Source organism: Aulonocara stuartgranti (genome assembly GCF_965226115.1).
Source record: "Aulonocara stuartgranti genome assembly, chromosome: 7".
In the NCBI taxonomy this organism is placed as follows: domain Eukaryota; kingdom Metazoa; phylum Chordata; class Actinopteri; order Cichliformes; family Cichlidae; genus Aulonocara; species Aulonocara stuartgranti.
The window spans coordinates 61,445,055-61,465,259 of NC_138945.1; the positions used below are offsets into that span (position 1 = coordinate 61,445,055).

The following is a 20,205-nucleotide window of genomic DNA, read 5'->3' on the forward strand; positions in this document are numbered from 1 at the left end:
CCCTCCTCCCTTTCCTTCTGCCGCCTTCACACGCAGGTCTACGGAAAATTTCCCCTGCGCCCTTTACGCACTGGACGCGCACTGCAGTGGGAATGATGAGGTCAAGCAGGACTAGTAATCCAACACTGCCCATATTTACTTTAACAAAATATGTGTTGTGGTTAAAAAAAACAAACCACAGAGGAACAAAAGCTTCGTTGTGTAATTAATATATAAAGCAAACAAGAAAAACGAGTATTTTTTTGGCTCTTATTTACCTTCTAGTGTCCGATAAAACTCCAACCGTCGTAATATCTGCAATCAGACCTACCAGCATCCAGCGGGTGTGGCTCACCGCCGCAGCCAGGCCTCAAGTTCCGCGCTCTCATCCCTGCACAGGTCCGAAAGTGTCTCCTAACCTAGGCCTCCTCTACTCCTTGTTTTATACCAGCACGCAGATGTCCCTCCAGAGCTCATTTACCTGCTGTCGGTGATTATTAGACAGATTGCAAGTGGAAAAAGTGTCATCATCCTTTCAGCTGACGCGAGTCCACTGGAGTGGGATAAGACAGGTTTGGGTTACGGCTCTGTCAAAGTTGAGGCTGAAATCCACCCGTGCGCCCTTTGTCCTCTCCATACATTATGAAGGATGCCCAGCCGGTCAGCAGCATCTCCTCCTTCTCCTTCTCCCCCTGCTGCTCAGATTACCCTGAACTAACTAACCAAACTTTACTACTTTACTGTTATAATTACCTGCTCCCCCCGCCCCTTTTAGCAACATTTGCAAACCGGGATTACGAACAGAAGGATCAGTTTAGTCAAATTTGCGAAATTCATCCCCCAGAATCGAGGACCAGAATTGAATAGTTCATCAAACTATTCATTTTTGTTTATTGTTGGTTTGTTCATTTGTTTATGTAACACATTTCAATAGAAAATAAATTCATAACAAAATAACCTGCGTAATACTGCGTGTGGTAAAGCGCCCAAACTAAACCGATGTAGGAACTGGAAACCAGAATGAGCTCAGAAGCGAGCTACTTGTCCGAAAACCGATGAATATTTCATAGGATCCTTATACGTTCGGCCTTAGTCTTCAGAGCATCTCCTCAACACACACACGGACCATCTTCGGGTATTTGTTTTCGTCTTTAATTTGAAAATCTTAAAATGATCGGATTAAAAAGAATACCTCCAAGTTTGTAGTTTTTCAGGCTCAATGTGTATATATGATGAGGTATTTTAGCCGAATTCCCGGGATAATGGTTAAGATCAAAACTGTTTATCTGCCAAAAAAACAAAAAAAAACAACAACAAACAAACACTTTCTCAAGCTTCACCTTATACAAGCAGTAGACACAGGAGTTAATAACTCCCTGAACCTGAAGCATCGAAAAGGAAATCAACCATCAATGACATAGAACAGGAATAAAATATAAAAACGGAACATATATTTATATATATACATGCAGAGGCATTTTAATAGCTTTCGTCATACTTACCCGTTTAAAGAATAAACCTCCAAAGTTACGATAAAAAGAATAAAAAAGAATTCTTTTTGTGCTCTTTTGTGAAGACACGTCAACGTTTACTGCCATCCAGTGGACACAGGAGGGACACACGCTATAATGGTTATTCTGTGTGAGACGTTTCCTCCAAAATAAGACCATTTTTATTAAACCTCAAGACTTTACAGAACATCAAGAATTAAAATTTATATAATAGGGATAACACAGGAGTGACAGAGTGCATATTGGGTCAGCTCATGTTTCTAATAACAGCACAGGTGTGAATGATCACCTCTCTTTTAGAAAACAGTGTCAATCCCAGGATTGGAATAAACTGGAATAAACTTCTGACGCTGAGCTTCATTCATGACAGCCAGCATTTTTAGTATTGTGATGAGTTCGCTGATGCAACTCCATCATCTCCTCCCTGTTTCACTGCAGAGGCTGTACTGAATTTCTCTCTTGCTGATTTTCACTGATAATCCTTGTGCCAAGTCTGAAATACTCACCTGTTATTCCAAGCCAGACTGTGGCTCTTTTTATCAACACCTAGTGATTATTTTTACAACTGAACTTCACTGTAAAACAGATAACTTCATATTCAAAATCTTTTAGAGATGGATATAACTACCAAAAATGGCACATGCAACTTTTACTCTTTTTTTGATGAAGTCCCTTCGCAATTGAAAAATGAAGATGAGGAAAATATAACTGTTTTAGCTGGTGAGTCAACAGGACAGTACTAACAGGGATGCAGGGTTGTAATTACAGATAGCACTTTTCAGCCCAGATCCTAGGTCACCAATAGGTGGAGTGCGGTCCGGATTAGGACACAGATCTACAACTACATTTTCGAAGGACAGTTTCTATTTTACTCTGCGCAACTTTTCTCGTACTTATGGTAGGGCTATTATCCGTGCAACCTTTTTCTTTGTATTTATAAAGAAATTAATACGATATTAACAGGCTAACTCGGCTAACTAATATAATAATTGGCTAATAATAACTTTCATATCGTCTGTGTTCTTAAAATGTCTTTTAAGTTCACAGGCTGTTATAATTTGGTGGACGTTCATTTCAGCAACGTGTCTAATAACTGACTGGGTCCTAAAATATCTTTCTTGGTAGGACTGCTATTCTTGTTGTCCCCTTTTTCACCCTTATCTAATCACTTCTGTTATTTACTGCCTCTACCAGAGTGCATTGAGGAGTAAGACTATGTGGTCTACAGATCAGCATTAAATGACTTTTTATGAGATAAACTGTGTGGTCTGCCACTAACCAGCTCCTGTTACCCACTCATTTCCCTCGTGTCTGGCTCTCCTATGTTTCAGAAATAATGTGGAAAAGTTTCAATAAATATTTTCCTTCATTTTCGCCCAAATAATTGATGCATGTTCTCCATTTGGGTTATGTTGGTGTAACTTGTGAGCATTTTAATAGTCACAAGTGGGCGTTTTTCTTCAAAGTTGCAATAATCAGGTAATATGTGTACAGTGGGGCAAAAAAGTATTTAGTCAGCCACCGATTGTGCAAGTTCCCCCACCTAAAATGATGACAGAGGTCAGTAATTTGCACCAGAGGTACACTTCAACTGTGAGAGACAGAATGTGAAAAAAAAATCCATGAATCCACATGGTAGGATTTGTAAAGAATTTATTCGTAAATTAGGGTGGAAAATAAGTATTTGGTCACCTCAAACAAGGAAAATCTCTGGCTCTCACAGACCTGTAACGTCTTCTGTAAGAAGCTTTTCTGTCCCCCACTCGTTACCTGTATGAATGGCACCTGTTTGAACTCATCATCTGTATAAAAGACACCTGTCCACAGCCTCAAACAGTCAGACTCCAAACTCCGCCATGGCCAAGACCAAAGAGCTTTTGAAGGACACCAGGAAAAGTATTGTAGACCTGCACCAGACTGGGAAGAGTGAATCTACAATAGGCAAGCAGCTTGGTGTGAAAAAAATCAACTGTGGGAGCAATCATCAGAAAATGGAAGACATACAAGACCACTGATAATCTCCCTCGATCTGGGGCTCCACGCAAGATCTCATCCCGTGGGGTCAAAATGATCATGAGAACGGTGAGCAAAGATCCCAGAACCACACGGGGGGACCTGGTGAATGACCTGCAGAGAGCTGGGACCAAAGTAACAAAGGTCACCATCAGTAACACACTACAACGGCAGGGAATCAAATCCCGCAGTGCCAGACGTGTTCCGCTGCTGAAGCCAGTGCATGTCCAGGCCCGTCTGAAGTTTGCCAGAGAGCACATGGATGATACAGCAGAGGATTGGGAGAATGTCATGTGGTCAGATGAAACCAAAGTAGAACTTTTTGGTATAAACTCAACTCGTCGTGTTTGGAGGAAGAAGAATACTGAGTTGCATCCCAAGAACACCATACCTACTGTGAAGCATGGGGGTGGAAACATCATGCTATGGGGCTGTTTTTCTGCCAAGGGGACAGGACGACTGATCCGTGTTAAGGACAGAATGAATGGGGCAATGTATCGTGAGATTTTGAGCCAAAACCTCCTTCCATCAGTGAGAACTTTGAAGATGAAACGAGGCTGGGTCTTCCAACATGACAATGATCCAAAACACACCGCCCGGGCAACAAAGGAGTGGCTCCGTAAGAAGCATTTGAAAGTCCTGGAGTGGCCTAGCCAGTCTCCAGACCTCAACCCCATAGAAAATCTGTGGCGGGAGTTGAAAGTCTGTGTTGCTCGGCGACAGTCCCAAAACATCACTGCTCTCGAGAAGATCTGCATGGAGGAATGGGCCAAAATACCAGCTACTGTGTGTGCAAACCTGGTAAAGACCTATAGTAAACGTTTGACCTCTGTTATTGCCAACAAAGGTTATGTTACAAAGTATTGAGTTGTATTTTTGTTATTGACCAAATACTTATTTTCCACCCTGATTTACGAATAAATTCTTTACAAATCCTACCATGTGGATTCATGGATTTTTTTTTTCACATTCTGTCTCTCACAGTTGAAGTGTACCTCTGGTGCAAATTACTGACCTCTGTCATCATTTTAGGTGGGGGAACTTGCACAATCGGTGGCTGACTAAATAATTTTTGTGTCCAACTCCAGGCCTCAACGGCCAGTGTGCTGCAGGTTTCAGATATCACCCACGACACTATAACTTTGCTGCATTTTAAAGAGTGGATGTCTAGGATCAGAACAGAAAAGGTTGTCTTATTTCAGAGACAAATTTGGTGTTGTAGACCCAGTTGAATATATTTAGAACTGTTTATGTCCCAGTTCTAAAAATTCTGCAAGGATTGTTAAATAAGGATGATGTTATTGACAAGAGGCAATAACAGAAGATTGTAAACCCACTTCTGGGAAACCTACAACTGGGAACCAGTGTTATGGTTACAGTGTTGTATGTGTTATCTGATCATTTAGGAGCACATTCCTTTGTCGGTTTTCAGGAGTCATTTAATGTTGATAAATTTTGTCGGATCTGTTTGTCCCCTGCAAAGTGGGTCATTTTCACTGAGAACCAAAGAGTTGTATAATGTCAGTGTTTCAAAGCTCAGACAAAATGTGAAAATGCAAACTGCTGACGGGGTGAAAAATAAATGTGTATTCAGCAGGTTGTCTTGCTTTCATTGTACAGGGAATGCAGAATTATTAGGCAAGTTGCATTTTTGAGGAATAATTTTATTATTGAACAACAGTTTGCTGACGACACTGCTGTTGTGGGCCTGATCTCCGACAACATCGAGACGGCCTACCTGGAGGAGATTAGGAACCTGGAGACCTGGTGCCAGGAGAATAACCTCCTCCTAAACGTCAGCAAGACTAAGGAGCTGATCGTGGACTTCACTACAAAGCAGGCGAGAAATTACAAACCCCTCATCATCAGTGGCACGCCAGTGGAGAGAGTGGACAGTTTCCGATACCTGGGTGTCCACATCACTCAGGACCTGTCATGGTCCTGTCACATCAACACCCTGGTTAAGAAAGCCCGTCAACATCTCTTCTTCCTCAGAAGATTTAGAGACTTCCATCTGCCACTGAAGGTGCTCAAGAACTTCTACTCCTGCACCATCGAGAGCGTCCTGACGGCAAACATCTGCACCTGGTTTGGGAACAGCACCAAGCAGGACAGACGAGACCTGCAAAGGGTGGTGCGCTCGGCCGAACGCATCATTCAATCAGAGCTCCCTGACCTGCTGTCCATCTACACCAAGCGGTGCAAGTCCAAAGCTAGGAAGATTATGATGGACCTCTCCCATCCCAACAACGGACTCTTCTCACTGTTGAGGTCTGGGAAGCGCTTCCGCTCCCTTAAGGCCAAAACAGAGAGAATGAGGAGGAGCTTCTTCCCCCAGGCTATTCGGGGCCTGAACCAGGTGTTGGGCTGGACTCTCCCAAACACGTCACTATAAGACTGGACTCTCACACACGTCACCACACGCACCACCACACATTTCCTATAATCCTATAATTTATAATCCTTATCTTTATAATCTCTTCTGCTATTTGCACATTCTTTACTGTAAATTCCTAAGTTAATTTGTAAATTTTTGTAGTAAACTGTAAATTGTAAATATTGTAAAACTTTTCTTCTGTCATTTAATGGTCGGGCATTGTACAGCTACAAGCATTTCACCCCCATGTCATACTGTGTATGGTTGTGTGTGTGTGACAAATAAAATTTGAATTTGAATTTGAATTTGAACAACCATGTTCTCAATGAACCCAAAAAACTCATTAATATCCAAGCTGAATGTTTGTGGAAGTAGTTTTTAGTTTTAGCTATTTTAGGGGGATATCTGTGTGTGCAGGTGACTATTACTGTGCATAATTATTAGGCAACTTAACAAAAAACAAATATATACCCATTTCAATTATTTATTTTTACCAGTGAAACCAATATAACATCTCCACATTCACAAATATACATTTCTGACATTCAAAAACAAAACAAAAACAAAGCAGCGACCAATATAGCCACCTTTCTTTGCAAGGACACTCAAAAGCCTGCCATCCATGGATTCTGTCAGTGTTTTGATCTGTTCACCATCAACATTGCGTGCAGCAGCAACCACAGCCTCCCAGACACTGTTCAGAGAGGTGTACTGTTTTCCCTCCTTGTAAATCGCACATTTGATGATGGACCACAGGTTCTCAATGGGGTTCAGATCAGGTGAACAAGGAGGCCATGTCATTAGTTTTTCTTCTTTTATACCCTTTCTTGCCAGCCACGCTGTGGAGTACTTGGACGCATGTGATGGAGCATTGTCCTCCATGAAAATCATGTTTTTCTTGAAGGATGCAGACTTCTTCCTGTACCACTGCTTGAAGAAGGTGTCTTCCAGAAACTGGCAGTAGGACTGGGAGTTGAGCTTGACTCCATCCTCAACCCGAAAAGGCCCCACAAGCTCATCTTTGATGATACCAGCCCAAACCAGTACTCCACCTCCACCTTGCTGGCGTCTGAGTCGGACTGGAGCTCTCTGCCCTTTACCAATCCAGCCATGGGCCCATCAAGACTCACTCTCATTTCATCAGTCCATAAAACCTTAGAAAAACCAGTCTTGAGATATTTCTTGGCTCAGTCTTGATGTTTCAGCTTGTGTGTCTTGTTCAGTAGTGGTCGTCTTTCAGCCTTTCTTACCTTGGCCATGTCTCTGAGTATTGCACACCTTGTGCTTTTGGGCACTCCAGTGATGTTGCAGCTCTGAAATATGGCCAAACTGGTGGCAAGTGGCATCTTGGAAGCTGCACGCTTGACTTTTCTCAGTTCATGGGCAGTTATTTTGCGCCTTGGTTTTTCCACACGCTTCTTGCGACCCTCTTGACTATTTTGAATGAAACGCTTGATTGTTCGATGATCACGCTTCAGAAGCTTTGCAATTTTGAGACTGCTGCATTCCTCTGCAAGATATCTCACTATTTTTGACTTTTCTGAGCCTGTCAAGTCCTTCTTTTGACCCATTTTGCCAAAGGAAAGGACGTTGCCTAATAATTATGCACACCTGATATAGGGTGTTGATGTCATTAGACCACACCCCTTCTCATTACAGAGATGCACATCACCTAATATGCTTAATTGGTAGCAGGCTTTCGAGCCTATACAGCTTGGAGTAAGACAACATGCATGAAGAGGATGATGTGGACAAAATACTCATTTGCCTAATAATTCTGCACTTCCTGTATAAGGTACTTTTGACACGATGTTTTAGAAAGTATTGTACCTTTGGAGCTCTGATTGTGTTTGAAAAATGTTATTAGAAAGAAATACTTTACATTTACATACTTTACTTAATAAAATGCTTCCCCTATAAATTTTCTGACAAAACTAACTGTACACGGAAAATTTCATTTTCAAATACTTGTATGTGAAACTGTTGGGGGCAATGGGCATGAAAATTGGGCTCTTAAACTTAACATCACTGCTTTAGCCCACTTATTGACTTTTGGTCAGTACATTCCAAAGCTAAAACAAACAATTTATGTTAGTCAGCCTTTTACAGCTGAGGGCTAATAAAAAATAAAATAATGTCAAGAGACATTTTAAATCAACCAGAATAATTTGAATTAACATGCAAGAAAGATTTGTTAAAGGTTTACACTTTAATCTCAGATGAAACCCCAGACTTTTTTCCCTTTAGGCTCACATAAAGATGCAACCATTTAAGCACAAGGATGGTAAGTGCTAAAGGCTTAGTTTTTCTGTCCTCGAAATCTTCTACAGCCCACAGACAATGAAGACACATTGAATCAAGGGGATGGAATTCTGCACTGTGATGGTAAAAGAAGAAGGCATCATTGATGTGTTGGTTGTCTCGAGGATGCAGTAATCCTGTGTGATCTGAGTGATGTCCCGTGTTCCGTTGCCATGCTGATGGATCTTATTTTTGCCCTCAACATAGACTATCCAGAGGAGCTTAGGTACACATTTGAAGTCATTCAGAAGATTCTTATCAACACTGATTGTTGTAATTCTTAAATTCCAATTTTACTGTTTGCCTTTCCACAGCAAATGCCTTTACGTATTTGTTCATGGTTTAAGAAACGTACTTCTGTGAAAAACAGTATAATGGTGGACTCTGCAAGTGCTCATCTCATGCAAGTTCATAGGGTTTTGTTTGCATATGAGCACACTGAAAGCTATGCTTCAGAAGCATGCACTCATTTTCAAAGCAATTGGTTCTCTGGAATTTATTGAGGTTGTAAATGAAGTCACATACCAGAGTTTGAGGTGTTTTATGGTTTATATTCACACACTGATCTGCAGTACAGTGTTTATGCTGTGAACTTTAATGCAGCAGTTTTTTAGCTCATGCCATGGTAAAGGTTCTGTTGTCCAGCTGTCCACAGTTCACAAGAATCGTTATTCCTCCCGGAGTATTGGTCAGAATTTAATTAAACATGCACAAAGCCATTACCTAATGAGTAAATAAATGGATGGATTGTGAACCCAAAAAGGAACATTAATGATTTTTCTGATATCTGTTTCTAACATGAGTAAGATGGAGCAATAAATGAAATAATTGTTGAGTCCTTGTAACAAACTTGATGCGTGAAATAATGAGATAAACTTGAATCTGTTTTATTTATTCATTTTTTATAATGTATGAATAACTAAAAATCAATTTAAACACAAATTTAAATGTAAGATTTGCGGTAAACCTAACAGGTTTGCTGAAGTTGATGTTGAAGGCTTAAAGATCTTAAGTTCATACACAAAAAAAACATCTTGGTCCAGTAACCTTTATAGATCAAATAAAACTGATTTACAAGTTCACACTAGACGTTTGGGTAATTAACAGACCTTAATCAACTAAACTAAGTTAAGAGTTTAATCAACAGATTGTTCTAATTAACCTGAAACTGATTCTCAAAGTTAAAAACTGTAAAAGCATTTGAATTAACTAATAAATCTAAGTTAATTAAACTGAGATAAGCGTAAGTGTAAGAGTTATTTTACAGTGTGGAAAAGAGGAGCCAAGAAAAACCATTTCAGGTGACTCCTTCATGAAGCTCATCACGTGAGTTCCAAGAGTGTGTAAAGCCATATTCAAAGCAAAGGCTGGTTATTTGGAAGAATCTAAAATATAAAACAGGTTTTGAGTTATTCAACACTTTTGTTTACTACATAATCCCCATGTGTGTTCATTCATAGTTTTGATGCCTTTGGTGAGAAACTACAATGTAAACAGTCATGAAAATAAAGAAAAAACATTAAATGAGAAGGTGTGTCCAAACATTTGACGGGTAGTGTAAGCACCAGTCCAGCTACTAGTTTCACTTTAATATAGTCAAAAACACAGATTTTTTTTAACTCAGAGATGCTGCAGTAAAATACTTTTTCCCTAAACTTTAAGTGTTTGCCAAGTTGGATCATTTCCAAAAAAAGTGTGCCACAGGAACAAACACACAAATTCTGGTGCTTGTTTCCACTTTTGAAACACTGTTTCATTGTTGACTTGATCTTCCCTGTTCCTTTAACAGTCCGGATAAAGTCTCAGCAAGTTTTTCCACACACAGCGGTCACAACTGTACTCTCATTTGTTGCACTGAGTTTCATAGTTTGAGGCTCATGTTTTGTTTGTATTTGAATGCTCATAAAAGGTGTTGACAAACGTTTTGTTTGTCAACACAGAAATATTGAACTTTATGAGGTTAAGATGACATAACACACTCACTTCACTTCCATGATCGCTCCCCAAATGCTCAAGAAATCAAAATAGAACTACCATCTCCAAAGGTTGATTCTGTTCATCTGGACGCAGCGTTTTCAGTGGGAGAAACGTTTCGTCATTCATCCAAGTGACTTCTTCAGTCTCAGCTTACTGCAGGTTTCCCCAATCTTATAAACGCCACATTTGCATAATGACTGAAACCAGCCCACTGAAGGAACAATGGGCTGGGAGGTCACCTGCAGTCAGCTGAGACTGAAGAAGTCACTTGGATGAGTGACGAAACGTTTCTCCCACTGAAAACGCTACATGCATCCAGACGTTAAAACTACCATCCACAGAAGCATTTTTAAAAAAAAAAAAAGAGTTTTGTTTTTTTTAAATAAATCACACTAAACAATAATTTTTTTGTTTATTTCTTTCAAGTTACAAGGGAAGCACATATATTCATTTTTTGCCTTTTAAAATTTTGGGATATCTTGAACTGTATCATGGAAACAGGGCATAGGAAACTAAAAAAAAAAGTATTTTAAAAACCAAACAAAAAAAACAAAAAACAAAAAATAAAAATACACATTCAAACAAATTTAGGCATCAAATATATGCGTTCCAGTAAAATACATAACACAACAAGGAATCCAGAGGCTGACAAACAACAAGTGGTTTGTTTTCTGTTGCAAATGAAAACCAACTGTGACATCATGTCATCTTAAGACCAACACCCTCATATATTTGGTTATCGAGCCGAATTAGAGCAATTCTCACCTTTCTTTTTAAAATCACCATATCAAGAAGAAGTCTGACATGCAGTTTTTACCACCTTAATTAAGGTATCACCCTCTTGCAAGACACCACGAAAGAGAAACGGATCTTTTTTCTTTCTTTCTTTTTGTTTTTAAATTCATTGAATTTTTGACTCAAAAAACGAGAAATGGCTCCTTTTGATGGTGATATGACTCTAATTATGTTTTCTTTCACAGGGAAAAAACAAAACAGCAAACTGATCTGTAATGCAATGAGCACAGGTTGCAAACAAGTGTCAGACTTCAGATCAGGGTGCCATCACAGCTCTGGTAACACCTCCGCCACACGAATGCTGGCAGGCACATAAAGCTTTTCATAAAGCAGGAAAAACGCTGAAAGTGTCCTCTCAAGAAGAAGAAGAAGATTCTGAAGAGTGTTGTGTCCAAATTGAAGTTTAAACTAATCTGAGATTCACCACTTGAGAGTTTGACCATTTGAGGAACTTTTATCTACTCAGCTTCACTCTTTATCCATAACCCAGTTTAAGCTGGGGGGGGCATGACACTACAGCCTGTAAGATTCATTAGATTTTGGTCCCACCATTTTTCGGAAAAACAGGCCACCAAGAGCATAAAAAAGTGAATTGGAAACAGAGCGCTTCTGTCTGGCAGCAGAAATCGCTTTTGATTGAGATGTTTATGTAAGAGGGAAAAAAAAAGGAGGGGGGGGGTGCAGAGGAGCAGGGCTGCAACACGCCTCTAAAGACTTGCAATTCTCCCCGTCTTCATCAGGACAAGAAGTCTTTTTAAACTAGTGTGTAAGTATTAAACCATACATTATGATAGGATTCACCAACCGCGAAAAACTAACTATCCCTACGCAAGTCAAACACCTATTATAGTTCAACACAAGCAATAGGCAAAGTTAAGAAGTCCGACGATTCACCGAGAAAACCCGGATAACGCGTGACTCACAGAGGCGTCCCCTTCGTGTCTATAGCGATACAGCTCCACAAAGCCCTACACAAACTTTAACTGTGTCATGCCACAATATACAAAGATACTCAGAGAATGACAAACGCTTTCCTAAAACGGAGAGGAAGAGGAGGAGGAAGAGGAGAAGGAGACGGGTGCTGAACAAAAGAAGTGTCGGGATTATTGAACCTCCTCTTCTGGTTTCTCCTGAGCATCGGAGGGGGAGCCGGGGCGCCAAAACAACACAGATTATCAATGGATTACATTCATGCATGCACACACACGCATACACACATCTAGACACACGCACATGCTGTGGTGTTTTGTGTGGCTCATGGTTGATGTGCCGCTTGCTTGTTAAGTGTGTGACGTGCCTGCAGGTTGCACAGAGGGCACGGGTCTGTACACATGACCGCACGCTTGTGGCCTTCTGCTCCTTCAAAGTGATGCTTTTAATGGCAACTCCTCATCGTGGCAGTGTCAAAAAGATGAAGATGGGGCACAGGTAACTTAGGGGGGAAAAAAAGGAAAAAACAAAAAACAAAAACAGGATTCCTCTCTCCTTAGAAGCAGAGACTGCTCTGAATCATGGATGTCCTCCTGGCAGTCTTCTGTCAGCGTGGAAAAAATGCCTCATGAAAAGAAAAAAAAAAAGAAAAGAAAAACTTGAGCGTTTTAGAACGAAAGGTGGCGAGGTGAGGCCTGTGGTACACAGTCTAGTTTTGTGCTGATGGCTCTCCTCCTCTGCCGGCCTCACAGCTCAGTTTCGGTGGTCGGAGCAATGTATAAACGTCGGCTCGAGCCACAAAAGATCAACCCGGTCTAAACTGGGGCTTGGGACGAAGGAGGAGGAGGAGGAGGAGGAGAAGAAGAAGAGGAGGAGGAGGAAGATGAAGGAGGAAGGAAGGGCAGGTGGCAATGACTTCCTAAGTAAGAGTGAATATTCTGCAATATCATACTGCAAATCCTCGTGTAGCAATAAAAATCCTTGTGTTGCTGTAAAAAAATTGTCTTGTTTAAATATGAATATAGTACTGAGTTTCTGCTCTTTTTAGGAAATGACAGTCTGCTGTGAGGTGAAGGCGGCTCCACCTTCACTACAACTCCATATCCTGAGCCTCGTCCTCCGAAAAGTCTGACATGGAGCTCTCAGAAGATGAGTCGCCTCCTCCTTCCTCCTGCTCCTTTAGCGCCTCCTCCGTGGCGTACTTCTGGATGTACTCTGAAAGAGACGCACAAGTCGAGCAGACTTGATGATGACAAACGTGGCACAAACCCATTCCGTGCACATTTTCAAGCTAAGCATTGATAAAATATGATTTTAAATACAAAATTTTGGAAAATCTGGTGCAGGTTGACGTACAAATCTGACATTTTGGGTATAAAATTCGTAGTTTGATGTTACAGCGCTGTATGAACATTTGTGTTTTCAATCATGTGTGCGCAAACTACCTTTGATTTTGTGTTTATAATCCTCTGGCCGGTGCAGGTACATGGCGGCTGCATCCCCATTCAGAGGATCGATGGGGTTGGGGTAGGCGAGCAGCTGAGGGAGGAACGACTCAAAGATGTTGGTGAGGTCTGGTGGATGTGAGGTGAAAAATTACAGTCAGTCCAGAAAATAACAAAGCTGCAGAGAAACGCCAACAACATGCACGAGCACTCCTCACTAGTGCTCGTCTATGCTTCTGTGTTTAACCTCCCTGGAAATGCAACTACACGTCACATCAGTGCAGTGCAACTATTCTGATTGGCCTGTTCAAGACCACTGACTCCCAGGAGCAAAAGATAACATAAAAAATGCTTTGGACCAAGTATAAAACAAGAGGAAATTACTACAAGGTAATTAGCACATGTAGAGTCTTAAATGCTGATAATTACATCAGCTACTTACATAAGTTGGGCTGTACGTGCTACAAAGAATCACAGGAAATCTAAAGCAGACTTTATTTGAAGCAGTCCGTCCATTATGTGTGCACCTATAAAAACGCCCACTAGGGGTCTCCCTTGCAAAGAAAAGTTCACTTCACAGAGCTGTTTTGTTTCCTCTCTGGTTATAAGCAACCTTCACTTCAAAGTGTGAGTGGATGATGACGAAGGAACTGCTCAGCCTTTAATGACCTTTATAGCAGCATTCAGCTCACTGTACATACAGCACTGCACAGGGTGAGGCGTTTTTCTCATTTACTAATCTACTAAACCAACCACATATAAGTTATATGGATATTAAATTACAGTGTTTCCTACAAAAAAGTCTTTACCTAGAATATTTTGCAATTTATTTTTTCATTTGTCCAAAGTGGCCACTACTGGACAATACACTGGCTCTTATTTTGAAAGTTCAGTTGCTGTTAACCAGGTAGTTCTGGAGCTTCCCGTGTAACATTTCCCTGCAGGCAGACTGGTCAGGTTGTTGTTACAGCACTGAATGTAAACCAGCTCTTTCTCCGTTTCCACTTGATCGGACAAACTCCAACTGCAGGCAGTGACGGCAGCCTCTGTTCTGCTCTGTAGAAGTGCTGTGAGTTCTCCAACCAGAACCTGCCACAGGTGGAGAACCTCAGGCTTTTTACTCCAAGGATTCAGAGCAGAACAGGAGCTACTGTCACCAGCTTGTGCAATTTAAAGAAAAAAAGGTCAAAAGGTCACATCACAGCACCCTATATTACAACTCTATCATCATCATCAGGAAGTATTTTTAGAGCAGCCAAGGAAACTTTAGGACAGACTGAAGATGTAACACCAATTATTGGCTAATTTAATATCTTATTATGTCATTGTGATAGCCTCTTTCACGCCGTCAGGCTAAAACTACACTCAGATACATAATTAAGCAAGCACTGTTCTCAGTGAGAACATCCATTAAATATACATGCTGAAAGCCAGTATAATCAGTATTAAGGAGGCACAAAGACGTCACTGTAATGCTACAATGATAATGCTTCAACTGGGGCTACTGACTGTAACCTTCCATTTGTGTAGATGTTGAGTCAGTTACAGCTTAAGATTATTATCTATGTGGAGTTGTCGTCACAGTGGTGTTACAGCACCCACGGAAAACACTCAAACGCATATAGAGGTGTTTTCACACATACAGCACTTCTAGAAAACAAACACAGCTGTGGATCACAAGCAGACTGAAAAACAGAAATGTACCTTGTGTCCATGAATGAAACAGTTGACCTAAACTTTGAGTTTATTTACACTCTCACATAAAAGACAACTCCACTCCAGCTGAGTGTGTGTAAAGACCTCTTAGTCTCGAGACCTGACCCATCTACCGGTGCTCAATGCATGACCTCAATACCAGCAGCGGTTATCACTGAAGTGTAAGCAGATTAAACCGAGACGCTCTGCCTGAAACCGCGCTGCAGAGGTGCAGCACAGGCCGCTCGGTCATTGTTTTTATTGGCACCAGTCAGAGTATGTGTGTACCTACCATAGAGAGCTGTCCACGTCTGGTTAATGACATCTAAACATACAGTTCCTGACCTAAAAATAAAAAAAAGACAAAACAGTGAATAAACTACACACAAATCGTTAGATAGAACCAATGATTTTATGTAGGAGTGTTTGTGTGCTGAAACAATTTCCTATCACATAACCGTCAGGCCGTGCATTTAATCTTCCCCATATTCACCGGATAAATGATCATTGATGTTTGAATCTGTCCTACTTACGCTTCATCAATGTTGGGATGAAAGATTTTGTTCATGAATCCTGAAAGAAAAAAAAAAAAAATGCAGATTTTTTCCCCACGTTTTTAAGTTGTCTACTGTTTTTTTTTTTTTACAGTGTAAGGTGAGTTCAAATGTTTTATACCTATTGAAGGTGATTTGAAGGGGTACTTATCAGGCAGGTCCACCCGGACCTTCCACACGCCTCCTTCATACGGCGCTAAAATAAAAACATATTAATTATCCACATGTCACATGAAGCTTTTAATATATGTTTAATATAAGTGAAATGACAAAAAGCTGGTTAACGCTGGGTCTTACTTCCAGGTGGTCCGTGAAACTTGACCACAAACTCATTGAGTCCACTAAGGATGGTAACCTCGTGCTTGCTCTCGATGCTGACGCCGGGTTAAGGAAAATGCTACAAACAAAAACAAACAAACAAAAAACAACAGCGAACAAGCTGGAAAAGTCACACATGATCACATATGGTTGTTTTCTGTTTATTTTTCCCAGCTGGGCTGCTGTGTCTGCCTCTTTCCATGTGAATTTGTCTGGGCAGAGGTCACGCGTGGGTTCAATAACATTAGCCGTAATAATGAGATCAATAATGCAGCGGCCTCTGTCAGACAAGCAGCCTGCTTCTAAAGTGAAAACAGGCTCACGGTGAGACAGGATGGAAAGATACTAGCAAGGGCAGAAAGTTTTCTACTGCACACATCCTTTCAGCGCAGAGAAAGGCACAAACACGAACCTGTGACACGTTCTGCTTAGTTAATAATCACAGCATGTGGTGAGAGCGAGAGACTGAGTCAGCTGTCTTGACAGCGGTGCAGAAAGGTGGAGTGGGTTTAATCTCAGTGACTGTGTGAATGTGACACAATGACGGAAAAACAGAAAGGAAGAAACCACAAAAGTAACAGTTGCGCCCTGTTTCATCACCTCATCGTAAATCCTCCTGTCCTCACCATTCCAACAATCTGAACAAGGCAATGTTCACATGCTAATTTAGTTACATTTCTCAAGCACAAATAGAGCTACACGGCCTGAATGCATAATAGCCAGAAGCAAAGAGACTAAACATCCAGCAGAGCAGACGGTGGTTTAGAAAAAAAAAAAAACAGAAAAAAAAAAAACCACTGACCAAGACAGGGAAGCTCTAAATGTGATCCGAGGGAACAGCTCCTATAAATAAAACCTGTTGTAGATGTACGCTTGTGCAGCAAAGCAGAGCAACTCTTGTGCTTTTTTAGCCCCTACAGGGTTATCCATAGAAACCTCACCAAGATTTATTACACAAGGCAATTCCTATATTTGGACAGAAGCTTGCAGAGCACCTTATCAGCTCCTTTTGACACAAAGATATGAAGGATTTATTTATTCTTTTAATTGTTTTCTTCATCACACCAAGCACATCTTTCCCATCTTCACTGGCACAATTAAACCTGACACCAGCCATACAGAATCGCCTCACCTACAGCACATGTGGAAGTACATTTCGAATGATATAATCTGTCACAGTGATTCAGTCTTACATATTCGATTTAAAGACACAGCGTGAAACTATGAAAGGCATCTACTGTTACACGCTGCTGCTGCGGCGCTCTCTGTTTGGGAACTGGTGAAACGAGATCCACAGCAGCAACACCTGATGGGTCCCAACATGTTTTTCCTCAGTGACTCCTATTATCCAATACTGAATTTCTCATCTCACTCAGCTAATAAAACACAGGAATCTTATTTTGTACCAACCCCCCCCTGCCGCCTCTTTTTATAGATGTGACTCTTTGGCACAATTCAGTGTCTGTGGTTAAAATTTACCAGGCTGCAATCCACATACAAAATACCTCATTCTTACTTCCTAATACCAGGTTACATTGGTGTTATGAAACATTAAACCCACTGTACACCTTATATGTGGCTCCTGCTAAGTTAAAAAAAACTTCACTGTTATCAGGAAAATATTAAAATAACGATAGTATGAATGTGGCAAAGCTTCAAGGAACGAAAGGAAGTGCTGACTTAATTAAAATTAATCAAGGCATTGACATTAATAAGAACTTATTAGATCTTCTAAATATGTACGTTGAAAACTTTTTGGACCACAAGGAAAAAATGAAGCATATAAAATGGTTTTGTTTATCCATTAGACAAAAACCACATGTAATACACACTTCTGCTAAATAAAGTAACAAAGACTTATTGCCTTAACTATCTGTGGATCAGTTGAGCTTACATGCACAGGTCATCCCTCAAAAGGCATTGTTGACCCATAAAACAAAAAACAAAAAAACCTTGTTAAATTTCAACTTTATGGCGACCTCATTTCTTTAAATGGAAAAGTAGATGTTTTCGGTTTGTTTGGTTTTTTAATGAACGCTGTTCAATACTGAGTCATGTACTTCCCGAGGTGTGTGTCTGTGGAGGTGATAGATGAGTGTGAGTGAGTGCAGCCCTGTCCCTGCTCCCAGCCCCCACCCCCCTTTGCCCCCCCAACACACACAGAGCATGCTTGTTGATCCTCGATCAGCTGTGTGAAAGAAGCCCCGCCCTCTACCATGTTCCGGATGGTAACAAGGTGGCCAATGAGAGCGCAGCATGTAGCTGCAGGACAAAAACAAAACAATTGAGCCTCACGCTGTCAGAAAAACCTTTCAAGCAGAAACTTCAGCAGGTCACTGCAAACAATTACTAAACCACACAAGCATTTATACGAATATAAGAAACGCAGGTATAAGTCGATAAATGCGGAGGGGGGAGAGGGGGAGTAATTATGTAAAAATAAAGATCACGATCACTTTGGTTTGTATTCCTTTTTTTCCCCCTCATTCAGACTGAAATTAAACTAGTTTTGCTTCACATCCTGCTGGAGAATCTGTGCCAAATACGCCATCCGTGACTACTGTGTGTACCATTTGTGATTTGTTTGTCTTCAGTTAGAAGGATTGTTTTCATTTGGACAACAAATTAAATAAATAAATAAGCAAAAATTATTAAAGTATTGTTTTATGTTCTCTGATGTTAAAGAGCGAAAGGTCGTTAGCTGTCGGCTCTGCATTTTTCAAAGATCGTCTCCACATCGACCTTAATTGTTCTTTCTTTGGTGATAGCATGCTACACAGCTAGCTTCCTCGGCGTCAACGCTACCAAATCACAAATAAAGGAACGTGTCCTTCCACATATTTGTTTCCAAAACGTACAAAACCCTTCGCCATGACTTCCCAGTGTGCTGTCAGTCCTGTGGGAATCACATTTTAGAAGCCAGTGGGCTAACTATAGACGCTATCAGGCTAACGCTAACAGTGTCCAAAGCTAACACAAGAGTTAGCAGCCAGCGTTGTATTGCGACAGTTTCCGCTGCTAATTCTCTATCGATACAAACAGGACGATAATGCTAACGTAGCAGCGAGCTAACGCTTCACAACAGGCGGTGGAGTTCACTCAAAAAACGTTAAATAAGCGTCCTGTTCGCCATTCTGCTAACCGAGCTAACGTCCAGACTCGGTGGAGACACAGAGCTGTCTGTTAACGTTAAAGTCTTCATACTTTTTTTCAGAATCTCTCAATCTCACACAGCTGCCAGCCACCTCATATATATTATATATACACACATACACATACACACTTACAGAGCACCCATCGAGAGCAAATTATGTAATTAAGCACTACCACAAAGCTAACAGCTGATCATTAAGATAAAAGAAAAAAAACCACCAGCTTGTGTTTATATACTGTAAAGGATACAGTTTCACCACGTCGGTATCCATTCGCCTCTTTCCCGGACTTGGAGACGACATTTTTGTATTCCTTTCAGAAGTGAGCTAAAAATACTGCGGCTACTCAGCTACCTCAACCTCTCAGCTTGAAAATACCAAGAGAAGCTCCCCGGTCTCTATCAGCAGCCTTTCCACAATGTCCATACACGATATCCCAGCTGCAACATCGCCCACTTTTTTCCTCTCCCTCTATCAGCGGCTCCTTGCCTGACCAGCTTGTGTCCTGTCCTGAAGACTCTCTGCCAGTGACATCAACCTCCAGCGACTAGAGCGAGCAGAGGAGGGGCTGAGCTATAGAAATACAGCCGAAGGACAGGGCCATACTGTCAGCATTCCGCCTCTCAACCACTTTAACTTACTGCGGTGGAGCATTTCTGCAAAGACAGGAGATCAGGAGGAGATAAGGTTTAAGGAGAGACATTAATTTCTGGGTCATTTTAACGAGTCTGCTCGCATAAAACTCAAAAAGAAAGTGCGTGCTGTTCTATCGTGTGTAGATCTATGTTAAAATCTCATTATTGAGGGGCTGCAATAAGTACATTAGGCCGAAGTTGTTTGTTTCTTGAAGCGCTGAATGAATCATTTAAAGGAGTAGATATAGGTTAATTCAAGGTGCTTATTGCACACACATTGCTATGACATCCAGCAGGTTTTAAACAGTTAGTAAGAAGTCAGCTAATGACTGACGCAATCCAACACAGCCGTCCTGTAATGCACCTTGGTGTTTAATGGATTTTCTATTTGTTTTGAAATCAATATTCCTTTATTGATATGTACAGTTAAATGGATTGCAGACTTCTAACAAGAAGACAAATACACAAACTACAAAAGAGGCTCAAGAACACGAAACACTAATGATTTATTAATAAGAAAAAG

General features: G+C 40.9%; 1 protein-coding gene across 1 annotated transcript; it reads right to left on the minus strand.

Moving 5' to 3' along the window:
• Positions 1–10,557: 10,557 nt before the first annotated feature.
• LOC309710263 (ubiquitin-conjugating enzyme E2 H-like) lies at positions 10,558–19,615 on the minus strand. The gene is made up of 7 exons (XM_082539564.1): positions 19,298–19,615; positions 15,875–15,951; positions 15,699–15,773; positions 15,557–15,596; positions 15,316–15,368; positions 13,329–13,457; positions 10,558–13,098 (listed from the first exon to the last, which is right to left on the minus strand). Exons 1-7 carry the CDS (start codon positions 19,348–19,350, stop codon positions 12,974–12,976), a joined length of 552 nt encoding a protein of 183 aa, XP_082395690.1. The 5' UTR covers positions 19,351–19,615; the 3' UTR covers positions 10,558–12,973.
• Positions 19,616–20,205: the final 590 nt, after the last annotated feature.

Excerpts from the sequence above, each read along its gene's own strand:
- LOC309710263 (XM_082539564.1), bottom strand. The coding sequence starts at position 19,350 with ATGTCGTCTCCAAGTCCGGGAAAGAGGCGAATGGATACCGACGTGGTG. Across the intron at positions 15,774-15,874 it reads GTTTCACGGACCACCTGGAA|CGCCGTATGAAGGAGGCGTG; the intron begins GTAAGACCCAGC and ends TTTTTATTTTAG. Across the intron at positions 13,099-13,328 it reads TTATAAACACAAAATCAAAG|AGTACATCCAGAAGTACGCC; the intron begins GTAGTTTGCGCA and ends CGTCTCTTTCAG.